General features: G+C 39.3%; 1 protein-coding gene across 1 annotated transcript in view; it reads left to right on the plus strand.

Annotated features, from left to right (window-relative positions):
• Nucleotides 1-23,140, plus strand: part of ITGA8 (integrin subunit alpha 8) — a 115,315-nt gene that overhangs the window by 88,665 nt on the left and 3,510 nt on the right. The window contains exons 27-29 of the mRNA XM_086741462.1: nucleotides 1,756-1,869; nucleotides 13,634-13,735; nucleotides 22,720-22,842. Of these exons, the coding sequence (XP_086597588.1) occupies nucleotides 1,756-1,869; nucleotides 13,634-13,735; nucleotides 22,720-22,842 (339 nt within the window). The remainder of the gene's footprint in view (nucleotides 1-1,755; nucleotides 1,870-13,633; nucleotides 13,736-22,719; nucleotides 22,843-23,140) is intronic.

Raw genomic sequence — 23,140 nt, forward strand, 5'->3', positions numbered from 1 at the left:
TTTTGATTAGGATAGGATTTGGTACAGTGCTTACCACCGAATATAAAGCAGGACTTTTCCAGGATGGGCATAGAAAAGCAATGATGTCATTTGTTCAGTCCCAATTCTGTGTACCTTCAGAATTGCATACTACAGATACAGAAAAATTGAAATTTTTTGACACATTGGAAGTATACACAGAAAGTAAATGTAACTCTTTGTTAAAATTTCTATTTTTTGTCAGAAATGTTAAGTTATTTTCATTATCATCAGAGCATTTTTACAGAGAGGAAAAATGTTCTGAGAACTTCTTATTCTGTCTACACTATTAAACATTTGGTTTCCTTCCATTCATTATAATGTTACAGTGTTCTGAAAATCACTACAGGCTAAATGCATTACTAAGAAAAATAGAAATATGTGATCAGGTCCTAAAATGTCAGCCAAAAGTGGACTTTTTTGCATACTAATGATTTATTTGTTAATATGTGTTTTTGGCCACTATGATTAATGAAAACAGCTCCCCTCCTTCCTGCAGGATAAATAAATCTGGTTGGAGGATGTTTAAATATGAAAAGCCAAATAAACAGATACTTTGAAATATTAGTTTAAAAAAAAAAAAGGTTTATCATTGCAAGTTCCAGGGTTTACAATTTCATTTTCACGCAGATTTAGAAAACAGTGATTAAGCATACAGATTCTACTTAACTTGTGATAAGATAGAGATTTGTGGGAAAAGCTGTCTGTAAAGATACAGGATTCCTTAAGGGTCTGTTACATACATCATTATCTCACTTTCTGAAGTATGAGCTTTGGTAGTGCAGCCATTCTCACTCTCCTGAGGGAATACACTTGTGAAAACTTAGCTTTGCTTTTGAGGTCACAAGACCTTCTGTCATGCGTGTCACTAAAGCATCTGTAACGGAGGGATTCTCTGTTTTGTTATAAAAATATAAATGAATTAAAACCTCAGTGTTCTCCCTGAATCAAACCAAAATTTTTCAAGTAAAAACAATTTTATATATAAATTTATATATTTTTTACAGTCACTTTTTATCATTTGTCTATGACATCTTTCTTACTTTCTGTGCCCCATGAGACTCTGCTCATTCCCTTCAGTGTCTTCCAGTCAGCTTTTCACCTTTTTTTTGTGACATTCTTCTGGCAGACTCTGATAGAGTATATAGTTTTGAGTTGCACTGCTTGGCTTTTGTCTTCAACCCTGTGTATGAGCCAGAATCGCTGCTCATCAGGAACATGTAATGGACAACAAGTTTCAAGTAGAGGAACTAATTAATCTCAAATGTTCTGGCTGCTATAATGTAAACATCAGTAAGAAAACCAGAAGAGTTAGAAGAGGAGAAAGACTTAGGAACATAAATAAAGATTTCAGGCACAGAGAACAGAAAAAAAAAGTGTTGAAATCACAAAATGACTGATAGGTGAAGACAAAGCACATGCTTCAAAGGACTGATAAGTACCGGGACGTTTTAAGAGTTCTTCAGAGTAGATATTGTTGAAAATTATTACTTCTATTTTTATTACTACAGATAGTTCATTGTATTCATTGGGGGTGCAAAAAGAATTTCCCCCTTGGTTTATAGTTCTCACAATGACTTATGGGATATCATATATAGTAGATGAAATTACTTATTTCAGACTACTTAACTCTTTAAGGGAAAGTTTTTGTCATTTGTTTTGCTAATTTGTAGTATTTGAAAATTATTATATACATTTTTAAAGCATAGGTATGACTTCCCTTTATTTTGTACACAGAACTGCACAAATGTGAAGTGTATCCAAATTTCCTGCACTGTGGGAGAACTGGAAAGAGGGAAGAGTGCAGCACTAAAAATCAGGTCTCGGCTATGGGCCCAAACATTCCTGGAGGTAATGCGCACAAATATCTTCTTTCTATACACAAAAACCCCCACATCTTTTATTTGGCCAGATATTTAAGAATACAAATGAAGATATTAAATAGGCCAAATGCAAATACTTTTTGTTATTACTTTCTTTGAAGATAACATCTTACTGGTTCCTATTCAGGTTGCATGCATGCTAATTACTTTTCTTTTTCTCACTATCACTCCCTCTCCAATTCATGTGCTGAATCTTACCTGAAAATTACAAGATTATTTTTAAGCACCTTTCCTGGTTTTGTTTCTGCTTTTCTGTACTGGCTCAAATCAATAATCTCTTAGGTCTCCATGATGTGCTCTGCATTCATCACATCTTTCCAGATGAAACTTGGAGCCAGACAGTATATGGTGTACACTGTGTCCAGCTTAAAAATTAATTGTTATTCATTCTCCGTTAATCTCGGGAAAAGTAATATGTATCAAGCTCATATGACATACAACTCATGTAGTGACAATCTGCATCTTACCACTAAAAAGAAGGGACAATGCAGACCATGAGAAAAATGAACTTCTGTTTGCAAATTCTTGCATTTCCAACTTAATCTGCTCTCAGGATTGTATTTACACTGCATAAGGCAGAAGGACTGCACTGTGAGCTGTAACCTCACAGCTGGCCCTGTGTCTGTAGTACTATATGGTTTTCGTATCTTTAACACTGGGCTGTACATTAAGAAATGTATAATTCAGTTTGCTGTTACTTGGAAATAACTGCAGATCCTCTCTGATTGATTGATTGATTGATTATCACCTTCTTTCTTCAAGGAATTTAGAATTCCCCAGTTTTTCTACCTAGAATGCAAGAACCTTTCTGTGTTCCCGGTAGCTGTAGGAGAAGAATGATTTATCACCATGGTAACTCGTACCCTAGCAAGAGAAGAACTGAGGATCTTCATCTTACAACAGGAGCTTTAAATTAAGCTCCTCGCACCTTTTAAGTTAATTTCTCCCTTTCCTCAAATGTGAAAGTAGATAAATTCTTTCTTGCTTAACTTGCTTTCCTGGAGAAACAAGAGAGCAGACGGGATGGTATGTTTACAAAGTTGATTGCCAGCTCAATAGCTAACCATCGTGGCTTCAAATCTACAATGGGTGCATACACTGAGGGTCACGGGCCTTTCTTAGTGTACGGGACTCTGGCAGTGGTTACAGAAAAGATGACTTGAAAGGTTTTTCTACCTATCTGTCAGAACTTAAGGTCACATTCCCTGTTTCTTCTGCAATAGCTGTTAGCACCATTATGACTGAAGAGAGCATAGAACTATCCATGCTTCACGGAAGGTGATTTCTGTCTAGCTCAGTAACAAAGGACATCCTTTCTGATACTAGGTGAATTAATTTCTGATTTGTCAGAACATTTCCTTTCTATTGACAGTCAATCCCAAGAAACTTTCACACCCTTTCTTAGTTCCCTTGACACAAATACAATGCTTTTAAGAGAAGGCATATTTAGCAATTGTATTTGAAAGGCTAGGCTGGATGTAGGTTTGCTCAGTGAGTCATCTACCAGTGGGAAAAAAAGGCAGGCTCTGGTTCAAATTTAATCCCAAAAGCTTGACGGCTTGAATGTATCTCTGTCCTTCCAAATCTGGGTAACTGGGATGGACATCTTCTGGTGTAAGCTTCTGCGAAGGTCTTACAAAATTTGACACAGAAAATGCCAGTATGTAAGCATCTCTGCACTCATAGGAAAAACATATAAATTGGAAAATATGATAGGGATTTTATTACAATTTTTGATTATTCCAGTAAGAGACTGTTTGACATTCGCACATTGGCTAGTCCCTGTTAAGTTCAGGTAAGAACTTATCTGCACTAGTTCACTGTTCCGAACACATACAGACAGGCAGAGAGGCAGGGATATTATCCTTGGTGGGAATGATCTGTGATAATTTTGACCACTGCAGTGTGCAAGCAGTATCACAGTGAACCTTCCCCATTTTCTTCACCAAGCAAAAGATAAAGCTTAGCTCCTTTAGCTAGCTGCCTTACTGGGAACTGGAACTGACATATTCTGGATCCAATCATGTCTTTCTGTTTATCATTCTGTAGGTGAAATCTAATTAAGTCTGTAAGGGCCAAAACCAAGGCCTTGTGAAAAAACAAACACATAAATGAAACCCCTTGCACAGATCCTTAGATGTCAATTTTCTAGGCTATTTACAGCTATTTCAGTGGGAATTAGCCTCATAAAAGTTTTTCTAAGTCCAGTTTAGTATGTAACAAGAAATAACTGTAAGAGATTAAAGCTAAACAAATTTAATGAGAAACAGAGAATGTTTCTCTGAATTTTTGGTTGTGACAGAGAATGTGTAACAGTTGGAACAAGCCAGCTACAGAAGACATGAAATCTCCTTTTCTTAGTGACTTTATAAAGACATCATCTTTTTCTAGAATATAAGCTTAGTTAGCATGACTTAGGTTCAGAACAAGGATAACTGCATGAAATTCAGTGGCATGTTTAATGCAGTAGTAGTGGGACTCATCTCAACTAATTTTAGTCATCTGAAAGCTAGATGCCAAAGCTGGTTCCCTAGCTCTCTAGCCAGTGACAAGACAGAGAGGTATGTTCAGAGGATGCTTTATCCAGCTGATTTAAAACACCTTCTTTGCCCTCCTTCTGATCTGGATGGTCGAGAATGGTCAAATCCTGCTTGCTATGCCTGCACCTCTCTTCACTCAGCGAGCTCAAGGCAGAGGTGGAACCTTACACCAGCCTATGGGCAGGGGCAAGAATGAGCCATCCTGTAAGCTCCCTGGGTGCAGAGACCTCATGGCAAACACTTTTACAAGTACATTTTTGCTTACTCCACTGTCCTTACACAGCCGTGCTACCAAACAAGGCTTTTTATGGTCTCTGATTTTACCTTTTGTCTGTATCCTTAGGAAACACTTCTGTTCCCTTCGAATAGTAACTTGCAAGCCACGTAAAGGCTCAGAAAACTCTACTTAAACTAACAGGATTTTTTTCTAAGGAAAAAAAAGGTAGTCCCCAGAGAACTGTTGCATCCTCCCATTTGTCTAAGAAGCCACCAGAATAACATGACCCCTGCTTCACATGCACACTTAGATATTGAGAAAAGAGAGTGAGCAAATAGCGTGATGGGATCTGGTTGCCTTCCTCCACTTACCTCAAAATACTTCCCTTTTTCACAGCCCCTTTAAAAATTACAGTTACACAGCCATCACCATAAAAGACTGTAGGGCATAAATAGTTTCCTAATCTCCTCTTAGTAAGCCTGTAAACTTCTAGTTCCTAAGGTTATTCCAGAAGTAAACTAAGGTATACCTAAAAACCACCTGCTGTTAGTTAGACTGAAATCTGCAGATTCAAACTGAGGATTAGAATACAGTCAAAATAATCAGGCTGTGGTAATTCTCAACCAAGAAGGAATGTTCAAGGGCCAGACTGAACTCCACAGTGATGGTTTTGTAAAGAAACTTAGAGGAAAAGTTGTTGTCTCTACAGCAACATCCCAAACTCTTTTGCACATGAAATTAATGTACAAAATTTTCATATGCCAAAGAAAGCAGGATAATGGTGACATACAACATTCCGCAACTGTGTTATAATCTAAATGAAGATATGATGATCTGCAGAAGAAATTGGTTTTTCTCATTAAAGCTGAGAACACACTGTCATTATGTATTTTCTTCTCGTAGGTATGCTAATGCAAACGTAAGAATTTGATTGGAAGTGATTGATTAATGCTAGGATGAAATAATTCATGTTTCTCATTGAAGTTATCGATGGATCAGCCTGTATATTTTGTTGCCGTAAAAGATCAGTCATGTATTGAGTGACTCCTTCCTTTTCCACTTAGTTTAACCGACAACAGCTGACCTCTTCACCTCTTGACAGTTGTAATCTGTCACCTTAAAACCCAAACTCCCGTAACAAATAACAGTTAAATGACGTGCAATGATTAGACATGTTTAGGTAAAAAAAGCAGCCCAAATTTCCCAACCAGCCAACAAAGTTAGAGACAGACATTGTGCGAAGGCCAAGAAGAATCACAGACTTTTTTGGATTAACTTCAAATCCTGGCTGTAAATATGAACCCTCTAGTAAAGCTGACTTTGGGATTCAGACTTGCTGATCAAGCAAATAATAGCCTGATTCATGCAAAAGAAAAACAACCTTACATGGTTATGTTATGTTGTGTTCTGTTAGGGGTCTATTATGTCCCCATTTGTCTAATCATGGTATTTCTGAGTCATCAGAGGGAGATCCAAGGGGATCTTGCCCAGTGTTCTTTGACCTCTGATGGGTACTTTCTAATATAAGACTCAGGAGTTGGCTGTGCCATCTGTCTGATTTGTGACATCCTTCCATGCTCCAAGCTCTTTGGGTACTTATAGCACTGTGGGAAGTGGAACTCAGCTCATTCTTGACTATTATTTCAGCCTGCATTGAAGGTTCCTCACAGAGATAAAAACCCCCTTCTGGGAGAGCTTGGGGAGGCAGAAATGTAAAAAAAAAAACCACAGGGGGTGTACGAGGTTCCCAAGAGGTTTGAAGTTTGTTTTATTTTCTTTTAATGTTATTGAATATAATTGTATTATGTCTCTCTTGACTTTTATATAGATCCACATATTTGAATTTGGCACCCTTGACTGCATGAACTTTATAGCTAGAGGGGAGAAAAATCTAGTTTTGACCTGAGAAAGCTGAAAAGCAACAGAAACACAGCAGTCACACTGTAACTGGGTGCTCCCTTAGTACATAAACCCATGTTTTAGCTTCTCTGTTAAATACTTGTTATTTCACTATTTCTGAACATGCACTGCTCCTGTTTCTTTTGAGATGCCTAAAAATGGAAATACATGCTTGACATAATAAATGTGATGAGTGCTGCAACATCCACATCTTAAGTGCTTGGCCCCAGACTGGTATCCAAAACCTGAAACTAAATACCTAGGCTCCCTATACAGCTTGTGGAGACAGTGAGGCACCTCAAACGGATGTGCACTAACCATGAGGGTGGTGCATGAGGGCTATCCCTTATCCGGAGAATAGGCTCCCAAATCAGGACTAAGCAGGAATATTTCCACTCTCAGAAGACAGAATCCAAAAATTATTCAGGAGGTACTTGTAGCATTTGTTGAAAGACTTAAAGAGGACTGTATTTATTCAGTCTTCAGTGGCAGAAGCTAGAGCTGGCAGTCTAGTGATTAGAGAATTCACAACTGGAAAACGTGAATTCAGTTCCCTTCTCAGCTTGAGAAGCCCCACATCCTTGCTTTATAGAATCATGATGTTCCCTTCTGCTGAAGCTGCATCTCTACAAGGACATAAAAAGAAACTGAGCGGTCTGGAAGGGTGTAGAAAAAGAGAAAGGGCCTGATGTAATACCTTGTTATTTTGGGCCATCAGCTTGAAGTCCTCCCAGGCCTCTCATCCTCCTTTCCCTTCATTGCCTGGCACCTGGAGCAACTCACTGTTAGAGTGCCTGCTCTCATTGTACTTCCTTGATGAGAAATTTTGTTGAGAATCTCCATAGTTTACTACTGGTGAGCTCAGAGACTCTTTTTAGTGTAGTAGAAATTCTCTAGGCCAGGTAATGCTTTTCAGGCAAGGCTTCAGTTTAGCTGCACAAGGGCCATGGGAGGCAGGATGCAGATAACCAGTGCAGTGGGGCCACACAGACCGTCCTCTGTGCAGCACACGTGTTTGCAGAGGCTTGGAAGTCAGAACAGAAGTGGTCCAAGACAGGTGAGAGATCTAGCTCTTGTGTAGGCTCCTTTATTCAATCACTTTTCTCCCTCTCCTCTTTACTATGGGAGCAATTACTCCATCTGAAAGTGTGATATGACCCTGAGGAGCAATAGTTTCTACCCTTAGCATACCCCAGCACAGAACCTTTCTATGTCCAGTGGAAAACATCTCAGTCAAGGGAAGCTTACTTAATGTTTTCAAAGCGTAATTCTGCAGGCAACCTAAATTCCCTCTATGTGGATGGAAGTGGAGAAGCACCAGAAAAGTTAGTGAAAGATATCTTGTTCTCCCGTTATCTGCCGTATATAAGCCATATATGGAGGTTTAAGTAGATTATTTTAATTCAGACTGAGTATTAAAAGCCATTTAGTAATAAAAGGAGGAAGTTATTAAAAGAAATTTGCCTTTACGTCAAACAACTGTTATTATTTGAAAAAACAAAATAAGTAAAAAAGAAAACTGTGTGTTGCCAAAAATATTGTATTATACCAGATTTGATTGTTTATGTGGAATGAAGGCTAGAAAGAAAGAGACCTTGGCACTAGGCTGAACTAGCTGGAGGTTTTTTTGGGTGTGCACTAGTTCTATTTTCTTTCATTTTTATTTAAAATAACATCAAAATGTTAACAAGAGAAGAACAGGAGACTCTTGCTAGATGTGATAAAGTATAGGTAATGTTAGGTATATGAAGAAATAAACATCTTAAATCAATAACCATTAAAATCTGTATCTTAAAGTGTTCTGAAATCACAACAAAATATCTGTCTCTATTATAATTTAAAATAGTCTGTTTAAATGAATGTAAAAGAATATGTGCAGTGTAAGAAGCTAATGACAGAGATGAGGATATGTTGATTTTCAGAGGAGTTGTGTTGTCTTTTGTCACAGATACATTTGGGTGGACAAACTGTCTGGTTACAAATAGCACAAGTACTTTTTGACCATGCACAGTCATACATACATTTTTTAACAAACTAATACAAGAACAAATAGTTGTATGACCTCTGCTCTCAGCATTTATGTAAGCTACTTTATTCATTGGCAGAAGTTCAGGGTTCTGGAGGTATGGGTCAAAGGAAGCAAGCTAATGAATTCCCAAAGTATATATTTAAAAGGTAACACCATATTGCTTACCCTCTTGTCTCTAAAATGTGCCAGACGTGAAGGGAAGCAAATTTTAATCAAGCAGGGCAAATATTATTATAACAGCAGTGAACTCCGTATGCAACAGACGTAAGTTCTGGGGGGAAAATTCCACTGCAGTGTGCAGCTTGCAATAGAGAAAGTGTGTGCCCTTCAGTTACGGTGACTTCACTGGGCTACATCTAACCAGAAGAAAAGTATTTCAGAGCAGTTTAACAGTGCCCCATAGAGTCAATGGAACAGTCATTCTGAGGAGTCTCTCCAGTAGTTAAACTCTCCAGACCTACAGAAGAACAATGACCTGTCAGATTTCTTTATGCTGCTAAAAGTTTTGTTCCTCCTACCCTCAGTCTAGCTCCCTGTGCACCAGACTTGTCCCTGCTTTATAGTTGGCTCTCTGACTCTCTCCATATGCCTTAAAGATGCTTTGGGGAGACTTCAGGTCTTTGCTTGAGCTTCCTGCAGAAACCGCCAGCATTCCACTGGAGCCTGGAGAACTCTTCTTCAAATTGTCCAAGATTTTCCACACTTCCTACATGATTTCTGCTTGTCTCAATTGTACTTAGGGAAACACTGCACTGAATATTTATTGGGAACACTTTCCTTCATTTCTGGATGCTTCTGTGTCTCGCAACTGTTAAAGAAAACAAAGGCTTCAGTTCAAAAATCTATTTGTAAAACAAAAGTGTGGAGAGAGAAGCCTTAATAAATACACCAGCAGGGATCTGCCACCCACGCAACACAGGGGATGGCCATGTTTTGGCCAACTACTGTCTCAGTAATGCACACAAGAGCAGGCTCTGCTTGTTCTAACACAAGGGGAACCTCAGAAGGCCAATGTAGCTAGGGTTGGGCTCCCTACTGTTGGCCATTAGGCACTGGCATTCACAAAAATTCCTTCTTCCCCTACCTCTGAGCCATAATGAAGTTCTCAGCTTGAATTGCAAACCACAGATCCTGCTGCTTCCAGTAAACGCTGAATATTTAAACATATCCTATTTTTAAAATGTTAAAGAAATGCTGTTTCTCACAAATGACTTGAGAATTATAAACAAGGCTGTAGGAGAGGCTGTATCTCCAAGGTGTTGATACAAGTAAAAATCTGTTTGCAACTGATGCTGACTACAGTCATTGTTTTAAAGCCCTTTGCCACAAACACATAATTCTATGAATGCTGCGAAATACTCTCTAGTCTTTTATATTCTCCATTCCCATAAAGCCATGGAGATGTGGAGCATTTCTGGGAGCCTCATGAAGGGGTCGAGGAGAGTTGATAGCTGTGGGCACAACTCAGGTTTATTAACCCCAGCCAAGCATTAATCCACAGGAAGTGCCCTCCTCTGCTGTTCTTACTGCTGATATAAGCTGAAAATGAAACAAGCCATGTATAGTAGGTGAAAAGATTTATTTTTTCCAGGAGTGCTCTTTTTCCTTTATATGATGTTTCAAGAGAGTTAATGCCTTTACTGTACCTTAGCCAGTCCGGCTTCATGTCTAATGTCTCCTTCTTTAATAATATAACATATCCTGCTCCCTCCATTACAGATTACTTTTATAAATCATATAAATCATATCCAGAATCCTGTTTAATATAAGTGGCTTAGAATTGAAAACATAAGGCTTTTTTTCTGAATGCAAATCATTGCACTAATACAGAAACTTGCTGGGACGTTGTGTGAGAAGTCTAGTGCTGTAGAATAAAAGACAAACAATGACTTGGGTCTGAAAATGGTAAATAATTAGCGTGATAAGGAAAAATTATTTTTTCTGAAGACCATCTCATAGACGTTCAGCACCATGAAAAGTGTGTTAAAGATATTGACAAGTCAAATATTAAATCGGTCTAATTTTTCATTTCAAACACTGTTGGTAGAAAAGGTAGTTCCCTTTCATTAGATGCCATTTATGTTAAGGAGCGTATTTAACTATCCCTGCGTAGTCATTTGAGGCAGTTTTCTTCATATTGCTCATTCCTAATATAAGCCCCAAGGAGAGGTTAAATGTTCTGATAATAAACATTCAACTGCTCTCAATATTTTAAAAGAACAAAACTTTAAAAGAACTAGCCAAATGAGTTCCAGAAGGCAATAAATGTGCTGGCTTCATGTCACCAGTAAACACTCACATATTTGACAAAAAAAAAAACAAACATTTTTTTTTAAAAGGAAGACAAAATGGACAAGGCAAATACCAGAACTGCAGCCCTGGACCTCAGGAGACCAGCCTTCAGCCTTTTCAGGGATCTGCATGGAAGAACTCCATGGGAGATGATCCTGGGCTCCCTGGGACAAGTGAGACATGGGCCTATTGGGCGAAGATTAAGAGCTCGGAGCATCTGAGATACAAGGAGAGGCTGAGAGAGATGGGGCTGTTCAGTCTGAAGAAGAGAAGGTTCAGGCAGGTTCTTATCAGTGTATATAAACATCTGATAGGAGGGAGTAAAGAAGACACAGCCAGGCTCTTCTCAATGATATCCAGTAACAGGACAAGAGGGAAGAAGCACAAATTGAAATACAGGAAATTCCATTTAAACATAAGAAAACTTTTTACTGGGAAGGTAGTCAAACACTGGAATAGGTTGCTCCTAGAGTTTGAGTCTCCATTCTTGAAGATATTCAAAACCCAACTGGACATAACCCTGAGCATACTGCTGTAGTTGACCCTGCTCTGAGCATGTGGTTGGAGTAGACGGTCTCCAGAGATGCCTTCCAACCTCAGCAGTTCTTTGAAAACTTTGAGTTGAGCCATGGTCATCCAACTGCATCTAGGTTGGCTCCCTGATTTAGTTTATGCTTATTTCAGGTCATTTTAATAAACAAACCTTTCTCCATCAGTGAAGTAAAGAAACAGTAGCCCAAATTATCATGGAGTCTTCTTACCTCAGTCTTTGCTTCGCAAAACAGCTGAAAGGGGAGAAGCAGTTCTTAGAGAGGGTTTATGCCTTCGATGCAACAGGAAATTCCAGAGAAAAACATCACCTAGCAGGGAGGAAAAGAAGTTGAGTAATCACATAGCAACCGAGTCTTGTCAACGGAGCAGAACTCCTAAATGTGTGCAAAGTAGAAGGAAGGAGAAAGAGTTCTGCAGAACGGGATTTAGGAAGTGACAGCAACGTTCCAAGTACACTGGAATGTAAGAAGTTGATGCCAAAATGAAAGATTGCTTTACTTACAAGGCTCTGGCTTTCCGTAAATCAGTAGTCAAATACTGTGTTGAATTCTGGTCATCATATTTCAGAAAGGATTGAGAAAGGTAGATTAAGGGCTTGAAAAATATTCTCATACAAAAGACTAAAATTGTTTACCTCAAGGAGTCTAATGTAAAGGGACAGTCATAACTCTTAGCCCTCTGGATTCCAGTGGACATATTAGGACTTAAGTCCGTAATGCTTTTCAGAGCATATCAAAGCACTTTCAAAGGAGATCCATATCATTACTCAACTTTACATGGGATGGGATATAAATATAAGTCGCATGTAGCGTCACCCAAAACATCAGTTGCAGATATGGAATTAGAAGCAGGTTTGTTGAGTTCCAGAAGAGCATGGTAACCACTCGGCCATCCCTCCTTGGAATATAAACAAGGAAAGAGAGGATGTAGTTCCAGTGCAGGATCTTCTGACTGTAACACAGTAACATTCAGTGAAATTGAAACACGTCAAATTCAAAGTGAACTGAAAGAGTTACTTGGTACCTGATGTACTTGGCCTTCAAACCTAACTCCAGTTAGGTATCAATGAGGCCAAGAGCTCAACAGGGTTCAAAATATGTGTGTGTAAAATATTTGTACCCATTGTAGTAAATGTTGCAACCGTTAAGATTCTTTTAAGGGACATGTACCTTCACATGTCAGCGCTTATGCCAGTTCGTAACAGATTTAGGCAGATATTTGTCCTGTGGACGTACCAGACTTAGCGGCCATTTCAGGGCAGTTTGTAGAGTGGGAGATTATTGACAAGGTCACAACAGCACAGTGAGACACACAATTGGTCAGCTGCAGTGTGTCTGTGCCTCCACGGCTTCCAGATGAGGTGAAAGCACTAATTAAAAGTCACAGCATGAGCTATAGGATGTGACAGTTTTTAGTCGCTCTGAACCAGGGAAGGTAATGCTTAATCTAACCTAATAATATTTTATAAATACAAGCAAGTATGAATGAAACAGAGAGAACTGACAGAGAGAACTGACGTTTTGTTTTGTCTGCACATCTTTGTGTTTGTTGAAGTGCTTAATGAGAGCTATATAAATATTTTACTGGGCAGCTAGTTAAAGGATGACTACTATACATTCCTATCGCAGTTGCACAATGTAGTAAAAAAGCAAGGTGAGTTGTCCTGGTTTTTTTGAGCTCTACTGCAGTAGGAAATCAATCACACTCCAAATGAAATGCAAAGATGTTTGTTCCTACTGTTGTTCTTTGATGGGAAGGCACAGCCTTTCCTTTCACTCCATCATGGAGCTCTGCCAGCCTGGTCTCAACATAGGCCTGGAAATCTCAAGATACCTGTGTTTGGTTCTGGGCTTGGTGAGCGGAGGCAAAATTTTAAAACATAGACAGCCCATAAACCTCCCCCTGCTTCAAACTCACCAGTTTCCTATTTCAGAGATATATGAGCAACAACTGTATGTGTCTTTCTGCGTATCAAACCCTCCTTCCTCATTTGAACATGCGGTCTTTGTATTTCAGCTTTATGCTGTATTATGGGTTTGTGTTGTGGACACGTACAGATCCCAGGATTGCTGTACCCTTTACCAAGAGAAACCATCTCTGCCTTAGGATATCAGTGCTCTGCATTTTTTTCTCTGTCTATTTTTCATAATGCCTTTAAGTATAAATATGTTTTTTAATAATTTCTTTTTTAATATCATTTCAGAGAAAGAATGATCTCTATACTCTTTCTTCCAATGTGTCCTTCGAAGTTAAGAGCATGCCATATAAAGTGCAACCGGCAAAGCTCCCTGAGGGAAGCATAGCAGTAAGTAACAGAAAATGGTATCTTTGTGTGAAGCACATGTGCTTGGTCATTCTGATCACAACTGTGAAAGTTTTTATAGATGAAAATATTGAGATCGGTCTTTCCTGTGTTTCTAATGTAAATTCCTGAAATAATACCTAAAGGAAATACCTTTATGGCTTTCTGTGGAAGTTGCTGATATATGATACTAATTCTATTTTAAATAATTTCTTGCTACATTAATATGCAGACACCTTTATTGCAAGTGGCATGGATTTTTCACCCAGAAGAAAACAACAGAACTGTGGAAGCAAGTGTGTAAAAAAAATCTGGAGGAAATTCCTGTGCAAAATCCAAAATCTTGTTTCTTTTCTTCCAGTTAGTAGTTCTCTCACACAAGCTTATGGACTACCTATGGCAACTTCTCTCTTATCTGTATTAGGATTCTTTGACAGCCTGATTTTCAGAAAGGTCGGCATGCCTCTAGGGTTTCCACCTCAGAGGACATCAAGTGCAAGATATGAAATTACTTGGTAATCCCTCCAGATGTGATAGATAGATACTAAAGTACTTGCCTTATTTGCAGAGCAAGATTTGTGTGGCTCTGGATTATTATATGAAAAATTAATCTTGGAGGCATAAATTTGATTTAATTGTTTGCTAGTGCTAGAACATTGACTTTGGGGAGTCATTTAAAGGAATTTGCTTCTAGTGGTGTCTAATACCAGGGTTAAAATTTACTCTGTTTTGTCATTTCTGATAGAAATAAGTAAAATATGAGTGCAAAATTTTGTTCTAGTATAAGAATAATCTGAAATTTGAATGCTTATTGTTCTCATCTTTGTAAAGACTTCTCATTTTCAGTCCTTCTTTTAAAAGGTAAGATCAGTACCAACTTTTTCAAGTTAAATCCTGGTGCAAATACATCATACCAACCTGTTGAGGTGTAGTCGTAGGGAACAGAATGTTTTCTTAGATGGAAAACCAACATAATAATACACTTTACAGCTTACTTTGCTTTGAATATATTTTAGAGGCTACAGGCTATAATTTTTTGTTTTGAACAAGCACAGATTGAATGGTTGATACTTGCTCTGGGAAGACAGGGTGGAATCTTGGTCCTGTATGCTTGGTGACTCCAACTTCTAACATAAGGAGAACCATGATTTCACTAGAGAGATTTGATGCTTAATGCAGTATTCATCCAGAGAGGTTCAAAGGCTCCAAGCTGACAGATATACTCAGGCTCTCTTTATTTTCTTGCAGCATGTGTTCCATACCAGAAACACATGTTGTGCAGAATTCTGTTGATAGTGGTGCCTTCATCTGGACTGAAGTGCTTTACTCCAGGTGATAGCCTGCTGTTCTCAACAAGTGTCAGATGATCTACCAAATGATCAGATAAGCATTTTATTCTCTTGCTCCAGCCAGTATAATACTTGTTATTTGCTGCAGATGATTTACAGCAAAATGCCTGTAATGGCAACTGTAAAATGTTGAAAAATGATAGCACTTTTATGTTGTTTCATATCTGGACATGGCAGTGGATGCTTGCCAGCTCTACAGCTTGATGTGTTATATGCACAAGCTCTTTTGATGTTGCACTTGCAAGAAGAAATATTTGCTTGAAGTTGGGCAATGCTTAATATTTTTGCTCCTTCTGAAAAAGATCACTGGTGGTGCTTTAAAAGTTTCCAAAGATTTATTTGGAAGTTTATGGTTTTCTTTCAGACAATGCAAGGGTGGAAGTGGAATAAAAATTTTAATATTTTAAAACTGATTGTCAAAAGTATGTATCAAATAATCAGCTAACACTTTACAGTTTATATAGTGAAGATAATACAGGCTAAAATAACAGATCATATGTCCTTCATTTAACCCATACAGTGCTGAGTTCCAATTATGCAGCCTGATATGTGTATTTAATTTTAATGGCATGAATAATCCCATACACATTAGTAACCCACATAGTCATGTGTATTTGCAGCACTGAAGTCTTTATTTCCATCATCACAGAATGTAGGTCTATATATGTCTATATAGGTCTATATAGGTCATGATACATAGGTGTGTGAAAGGTTATGTAAATGTAAGAAAATCTGAATCTTTTACAGTAAAACATTAGAGTGAAAATGGCATCAAACAGAAAATTAGCTTGGAACTCAGTGGAGCTTAAACCAAAATCCACTGACATCAATAAAAGTATTCTATTAACTTTGATAGGCTTGGAATTACAACAATATATTGCACAACTGATTTGATTTCCTTGCTAACAGCTGTATAATTCAAGAGAAAATTGTCATTTTTTCTTAGATTTATTATTATGGTAAATAACACTATCCTACTTGATTAATTTCATGTGCAAGGTGAAAGTATTTTTTATTATTAAAAGTGCAGAATTAGAATAAGCAGTAATTTGTTCCATTTTAATTTATGATTCTTGGGCCAGTTTTGAAGTTTAATAAAATATGATTGCTTTTTTAAAATGTTTGATAGGGGGATGCCTTTAGTCTAAACTGTTTGACCAGTGTCCTACAGTGAGTAAAACTGATTTCAGACTGAGGCTTACAACTTTTTTTTAACTATTACATGGTGATAGTACTTTCATTTTAAATGTGTTTATATTCCTTATGAAATATATTTGAACAAACATTTGTAAAATATAAACATAAAGGTCAATATTAATTATGGCTCCAAGCTCAAGGGAGCTTTTACATTCTCTTTTGAGCATTTTTTTCAGAGCATACAGGAACATCATGCTGCAAAGGTTCGATGGGATCATGGAGGAGTACTAAGGAGTTCCTGTTTTTCAGTCTCTGTAAGCAAAATGACTAAAGATTAGAGGAAGGTCATCATTGACAGTAAAAATCATAGCATTAGAATAATAATCAATTTAGCTACTGTTTCTTAAAGTAGCAGATTAAATTATGGAGAAGATATTTTTATTTTTTACAGTGTGTCTTTTAAAGGAAAACAATAGCTTGGTGAGAATCCCACTAGCAGGCACTGAATTCTGGCCATAGATTCTGGATGTTTGGACTAATAAAACGTAATTCCCATCTATCCACAAGGAACTGCCAATGAACCGACAGCTTACCACTTATGCTCCTCTCTGCATTGTGCTGGCTTCCAGTGGAGTCAAAGACAATTTTGAAGCTACACTGAATAGCACCAAAATCAGAAGCAAAATCCAAACTGTACGAAAATCAGTGGCAAAACCCCTAATATTTCTTTTATCTACTTAAAATGTGCTTAACTGTGGCACATTTAAAAAAAAAGGAAAATAAAAGCCTCCCTACAGAATCCTTTCATGAGCAACAAGTGACTTTCATGGAACCACAACAGCAATTCTGAAGTTGAGACTGTCAAACAGTACCTGTGCTAAGACCAGCTTGGATTTTATTTCCAATAGCAGACAAAGGCTCTGTTCGTAACTCTCCGGTTGGCTTCACCCTCATCTCAGTCCTTGAGCCAGATGGCATTCTTTGTCATCCCTTTGCATACAAAAGGTGTGAGATGTTCAGCAGTGTGGAAGGCCAAAAGTCAAAAGGCTCCCCTCAAGCCTGAGGTGCGCTTTTCACCAGCCTGACAGAGAAGCAACCACTGTTTTCAGTGTTTTGTATAAGAAAATCTTATAGTCCTGAATGGAGAGGAAAGCCAACGGGCATCTAAAGTACAGTGCCAACAGGCAACACTTGTGTGAAAATTCCTCTTCTTCATATTGGCCACCTTAGATGAAAACAGATAAATCCCCTCCTAGACATTCCTTGGCTCTGATCCTGCAGTGCTAAACCAACCACATGGAGAACAACAGAAATCCAAGCTGAATAATGGAAACTTGTCTTAAATCAAAATCATATGTAAAACTGTTGTGGACAGCATGGGGTGGAAGAGGGACAGTCTTCTGTGGAAATGGCGAAACAGGGCAGGCAAAACTGAAGGGATGCTTTGTTTCTTTCTTCCCCTCCAGCTTCTGCCTCAACTCTGTGGGTGTTCAAGACTTGCAATGTCAAACTATTCACCAGGAATTGCATTTGGAGCCCTGCAAGTCTTTGTATAAAGCATAAAAGGAGGCAGCCCAGCCCAGGGGCGTTACATTCTACTTGTAATGCACACAGGCAGGAGTGTGACTGACGACTACTTATAATCTCCTGCTCAGGAAATAAATCTTAAGCACTTAACACAACCCTTCCTTGGCTTTCAAAAACCTAAGACAAAGAAGGATTCATGGGGAAAGGGTGTGGGTGCAACAAAGATGGTTTCAAGATTTTAGCAGGCAAATATTTCATTAGCCATTGGCCTCACTCTTGCTACAAGAGAAGAGAGATGTGGCAGCTTTGCAGCAGCATGCTGCTTGATAAAGGAAAGACCTAATTTCTGCTGGTTTATTGCTGATAATCTAAGGATTATAAACATCTGCTCTTCTGTAAGATTACAGTTTCTTGTTGGTATTTCAACATTTGTCAAGCTCCAGCTAAGCTACTGAGATTACACTATATATTGCACTCTACTGTCAGTAAAGGCAGAATGATAGAAGGAAGAAGGGACGGAGGATTATGAACCCATGCAGTACAAGCAAGGCTGAGCACTGCTACACCACCCATAATTGGTGACAGTGTGTCCTCAGGAAGACCAAGATGCTCTTTTCTGGATCCATGCTGATAAATGCTCTTTGGGTATCACAAGAAGAGCTAGATTACCTTACTGTTTTCACAGCCTAAGAGGAAAGAAAACACAACACACAAATGCAACAAACATCTAGGAAGTGGTGGATAAAAGAAGACATGGAATGGCTACATAGGTACTTGTAGTTGCCTACACTGCTATCAGCTTTATCCAAAGCCTAATGAAATCCACCATCCCTAATGAAATAAACTGTTTCCACTGATTTCAGCAGGATCTCAAACATGCTTTGAGGTCTGGATTGATCCCAGCAAATTTTGAATAGCAAGCTTGTTGTAGTTCAGCCCCGATCGGGACCAGACTATGCAGTCTCTCTCTCACTCCCCCCACCCTCCGAGAGAACAGGGGGAGATGATATAAGAAAAACAGCTCAAGGTTTGAGATAAGGACAGGGAGAAATCCTTAAAGTTACCATTATGGGCAAAACAGACTCAACTTGGGGAAAAGCATTTATTTCTAAAACTAGCAGGAGAATAAGACAGGGAACAAGATAACCTCCCCCCATCCCTCCCTCTTCCCAGGCTTAACATTATCTCTACTATCTTCCCCCCCGCCAAGTGGCACAGGCTGGAAGAGGGAATGGGGGTTGCGGTCAGTTCATCATGTGTTGTTTTATGCCGCTGCTTTGTTGTGGGGGTAAGAACTCCCCGCATTCCTCCCCTGCTCCATCGTGGGGTCCCTCCCATGGGCCACAGTCCTTCGTGAAACTGCTCCGGCATGGGTCATCTCTTCCACAGGGTGCAGTCCCTCCAGAACAGCTGCCCCAGTGGGCCCTCCATGGGCCACAGCCTCCTTCAGGTATTTGCCTGCCCCGGCCTGGGGTCCTCGACACGCTGCAGGTGGATCTCTGCTCCTCCATGGGCCTCCATGGGCTGCAGGGGGACAACCTGCTCCACCATGGTCATCTCCACAGGCTGCAGGGAAATCTTAGCCAGGAGCTGCATTACTCCTTCCCCTCCTTCTTCACTGACCTTGACATCTGCAGCCATTCCTCTCACAAGAAAAATTCTTCACAAGAGGCTGGCAGTTGCCTCTCAGGATCTCTTTAGATCTCATTCACATCCCATCTCCTCTCCACTTCTTGCAGCTGGGCCGGGCTGAGTTGGGCCCAGTCGGCCGCCTGGCAGGAGGCCAGAGGGTGAGGCCTACAAGGCTCACAAGGCCTGCGCCTCCCCCTCTCTGCCCCCGCTCAGCTGCTTCACATCATCCCTCCTTTTTTTTTTTTTTATTTCTGTTTTCCCCTTCTTAAATACATTATCGCAGAGGCGTTATCATGGAACATTCTGCTACCAATCAGCTCCGTCTTGGCCAGCAGCAGGTCCGCCCTAGGCCCAGCCAAGTCCACTGAACAAAGGGGAGCGACTTCTAGCAGTTTCCTACAGAAGCTACCACCTTAGCCCCCCGCCTCACTAAACAAAACCAGAACACAAGCTGGAGCACATTAATTAAGAGTCTAGTTGCTGTGCTCCTGTGCGATCAGGAGGCAGCCCTGTGAGCTATTCAGATCCTAGACAGCACTAGGCAGCACCTTACTTCATCCCTGTCTGAGAGCACCTCTGGTGCTGAAGTAGTTGCCTTAGATTGACTGAAAAATGACTTGGTGCCCAAGGAGACAGATGTGGTTCAGTCAAATACTGAAATTTGTAAACAAAAAATCCTTCCTACAGAAGTACTTGCCCACTCTGATAATTTCCGTATTCAGGATGTATAATTTCAGAAGACAATCCCTCTGCCAACCCATCCATAGCTGGCTAGCAGCTTGCCAGAGTCTTTTTGTTCTGGTTTACTGATGTTGTACAGTCCGGTCCAGAGCAGCAAGGCTGACTCTGTTTCCTGTTGCATTTATCTCAGTCACGTTATCTCACCTAGGAAATTTGGCTCAAGCTATCAACACCAGAAATGGCTAAATCAAATTTTTGTAAGCAAGTGGGTCTTCCCTCAGGTTTGATATTACTGTAAAATGGAGTCTGTCATTTGTCAAACTTGAGAGGACAGAAAGTGCTGCTTGGGTTTGGTTTTTGCTGTTGTTTACAAATATTTTTAAGGTTCTTTTGGTAAGTGGTCTATCACTTTACTGCTGCAGCTCCACAGCAACATGCTGAGACAAGTGATAGAACAGAAACTGTAGTGAAGCTCAGACCTTACGTAAGTAAGGTACATATGCTGTATGTTGACAGTGTCAGATATTTTTCAAATAATAATTTTAAAAATTATAATTTCTTGTGTATGGTACCACAGAGTTTGCCAACAGAGGAAGCACACAGTGTGGATGAGTTGTTTTTTTTTTTTTAATCAATTTATCTCAATTTTTGCTGTCTTGGAGCCCACTGAATTTTCATCAGCACTTCCCAGCTCTTGTGCTACCTGTAATCAGGTCTTCCAGGCTTGCCTCAGGGTGGCATTCATGAGGATTTTCAATCAGTAGAAGAGAGATGCTTTCTTCCTTGGACAGCTGAGCTCATTGCTTGCTACAGGCTTCATGTAGCCCATCATGACTTTACCCTTCTGATTTCCCTGGCCAGATATGCATTCATGTTTTTCCTTACATGGCTTTTTTTCTGGGAGGAATCTCTGCAGACAGTTCAGATGACCTTTTTCTCATTTTCTCTGCCGTTGCATTTTAATGCCAGATACAGTACCACTCTGAGGCACAAGAAGAGTCATTCAAAAACGTTTTGACCTTACTAAATGAGCACTGCTCTTGCTGAATCTAATGATACAGAGAGCCTATGAAGTTCTGCAGTGGTTATGAAGCAACCCAGAGAGGAGGCTGGGGAAGGCAATGGTATCCCTGCAGTGGCATGGTTACAGAAAGTATGCTGATCATGAGAAAGAGTGAGAGAGGAAAGGGCTAGGTGTTGCAGAAAGGCTGAAATTTGCCATCTTCAAGGAGAAATGTGAGAGGCACAGAAATTGAATTCATTTTGAACTGGACTACAGAGTCATGTCCAGTCTTCAAACTTCAGGTGCTGTTCCATGAATTAAAAAAAAATAGCATTTGCTGAATTTCAGGTGCATCAACTTGTGAGTTAATACCGAAAAAAAACAAGTAGAAGGAGAATTTGCAATGAGTGCAGATCAGGGACTGGGCAACAGCCAAGAAACTTATTAAGGAGAGTAGATTTCCTAGCTGTACCTTGAGCACTGAAGAGGAAGATCATTTGAGAGTTTGTGTAATCAGTTTTCTTCGCAAAACAATTTCTGTCATGAAGAAAATAACTTCTGTCTGTTTAATCCTGTTTAAGGGAGACTAGAAGTACATGAGAGAGGTCCAACAGAAAACCCCAGAGAGAAATAACTTCCTAGGCTGACAATAAAGAGGAAAGTTTGACAAAATAAGTGAAAACTGAAGGGACATAATTGTGGCTGAGGAGCTAAGGAAAGCTCAAACTCATTCCTTCCCACTTGGGAGCAGCAGGGAGAGAGCAAATATTCAATGAGATGGACAAGGAGCCTTCCGAGCAGAGTCTGAGAGCGTAGAATAAATTTGGTACAAGGTATGGAAGGGAGTGTGAGGAGGAGGTTACTTACGTGGATGGCCCCAGAAGGAGAAATACAGAGGAGTTATTATTACCCTTTATCAAGATGAAGGTCTAAAGAAAGAAGTCCGCCAAATCAATTAAAACCTTTGATAACTCATGTTGTACACATGTGCTGCTTTCTGGAGCCTCAGACAATGAGAGAGAGTGTTTCATGCTTATTTCCCATTTAGGTAATAGTCCATATGCTTGGCTTCTTTTAAGGAGTGTAACATCATACTGAGCATTAGGCTTTATCACAAGGACAATGCATTCTGCTTGAATGTCATTTTTGGACTGTTTGGCTGAAACACAAGTCATAGGAAAAAATGTATACTGGTGTGTCAGCAGAAATTAAAATAACAATAATGTAGCTGGTATCTGTTGTGGTTTGAATTAAGAGTTTGGGCTGAAGTCAACCATTGTTTCAGAGTAATTCAGCGTAAGTCAGTTATACTGGCCTAGGCTGTACCAGCATCCATGTGAATAGAATTTTCCTCCTTGAACCTTCTTGAAGCATCTGCAGAGAAGGGCATTTTTTGCTACTCTGTATTAAGTGAAAATTATTCATATGTCTGATACAACAAGACTTTTCTATATGTGTGAATCTCATTTCTAGTAATTATCATGAACAAGTGGAAAGGAACTTGCAGTAGATGAAGCCACCATGGGAGAATTCCAAGCAATATGTATTTCTAATCTGCAAAATCTACTGAAGTGAATGCTTATAACTTCGGTAGTCTATTGTCAGATTTGCTTTACTTGTTTAATTTTTGTTCATTTAGTGTATTCTTTTCATTTCAGATCAGAACATCTGTCATTTGGTCCACTCCAAACGTCTCCTTTATAATCCCTTTATGGGTTATAATACTAGCAATACTTCTTGGACTACTGGTACTAGCTATGTTGACCCTAGCTTTATGGAAGGTATGTTGCATTTTTACTGTTACAGTTGCCTTAAAAAACCCCTGAAAGATACTGGAAGATACTAGCAGAGAAGAAAAAGAGAGGTTGGAATTTTGTGTTCTTTAACAGTTTGGAGCAAAAGCAACAATACACATATGTCTTTTTTGTTTTGGCATTTCTGACATGCTAGTGTCACTGACCTTTATGCAGGGAACTTGTTTTCCAAGTCCTCCTTTATTATTAAAGTCCAGTTATAAATGGGCATACAGAGTTTGGCTCTGTTTCCCAAGACCTATGATCCTCTTTTTCAGGATGTTTA

Source organism: Chlamydotis macqueenii, chromosome 2, assembly GCF_036417535.1.
Source record: "Chlamydotis macqueenii isolate bChlMac1 chromosome 2, bChlMac1.mat, whole genome shotgun sequence".
Lineage (NCBI taxonomy): Eukaryota > Metazoa > Chordata > Aves > Otidiformes > Otididae > Chlamydotis > Chlamydotis macqueenii.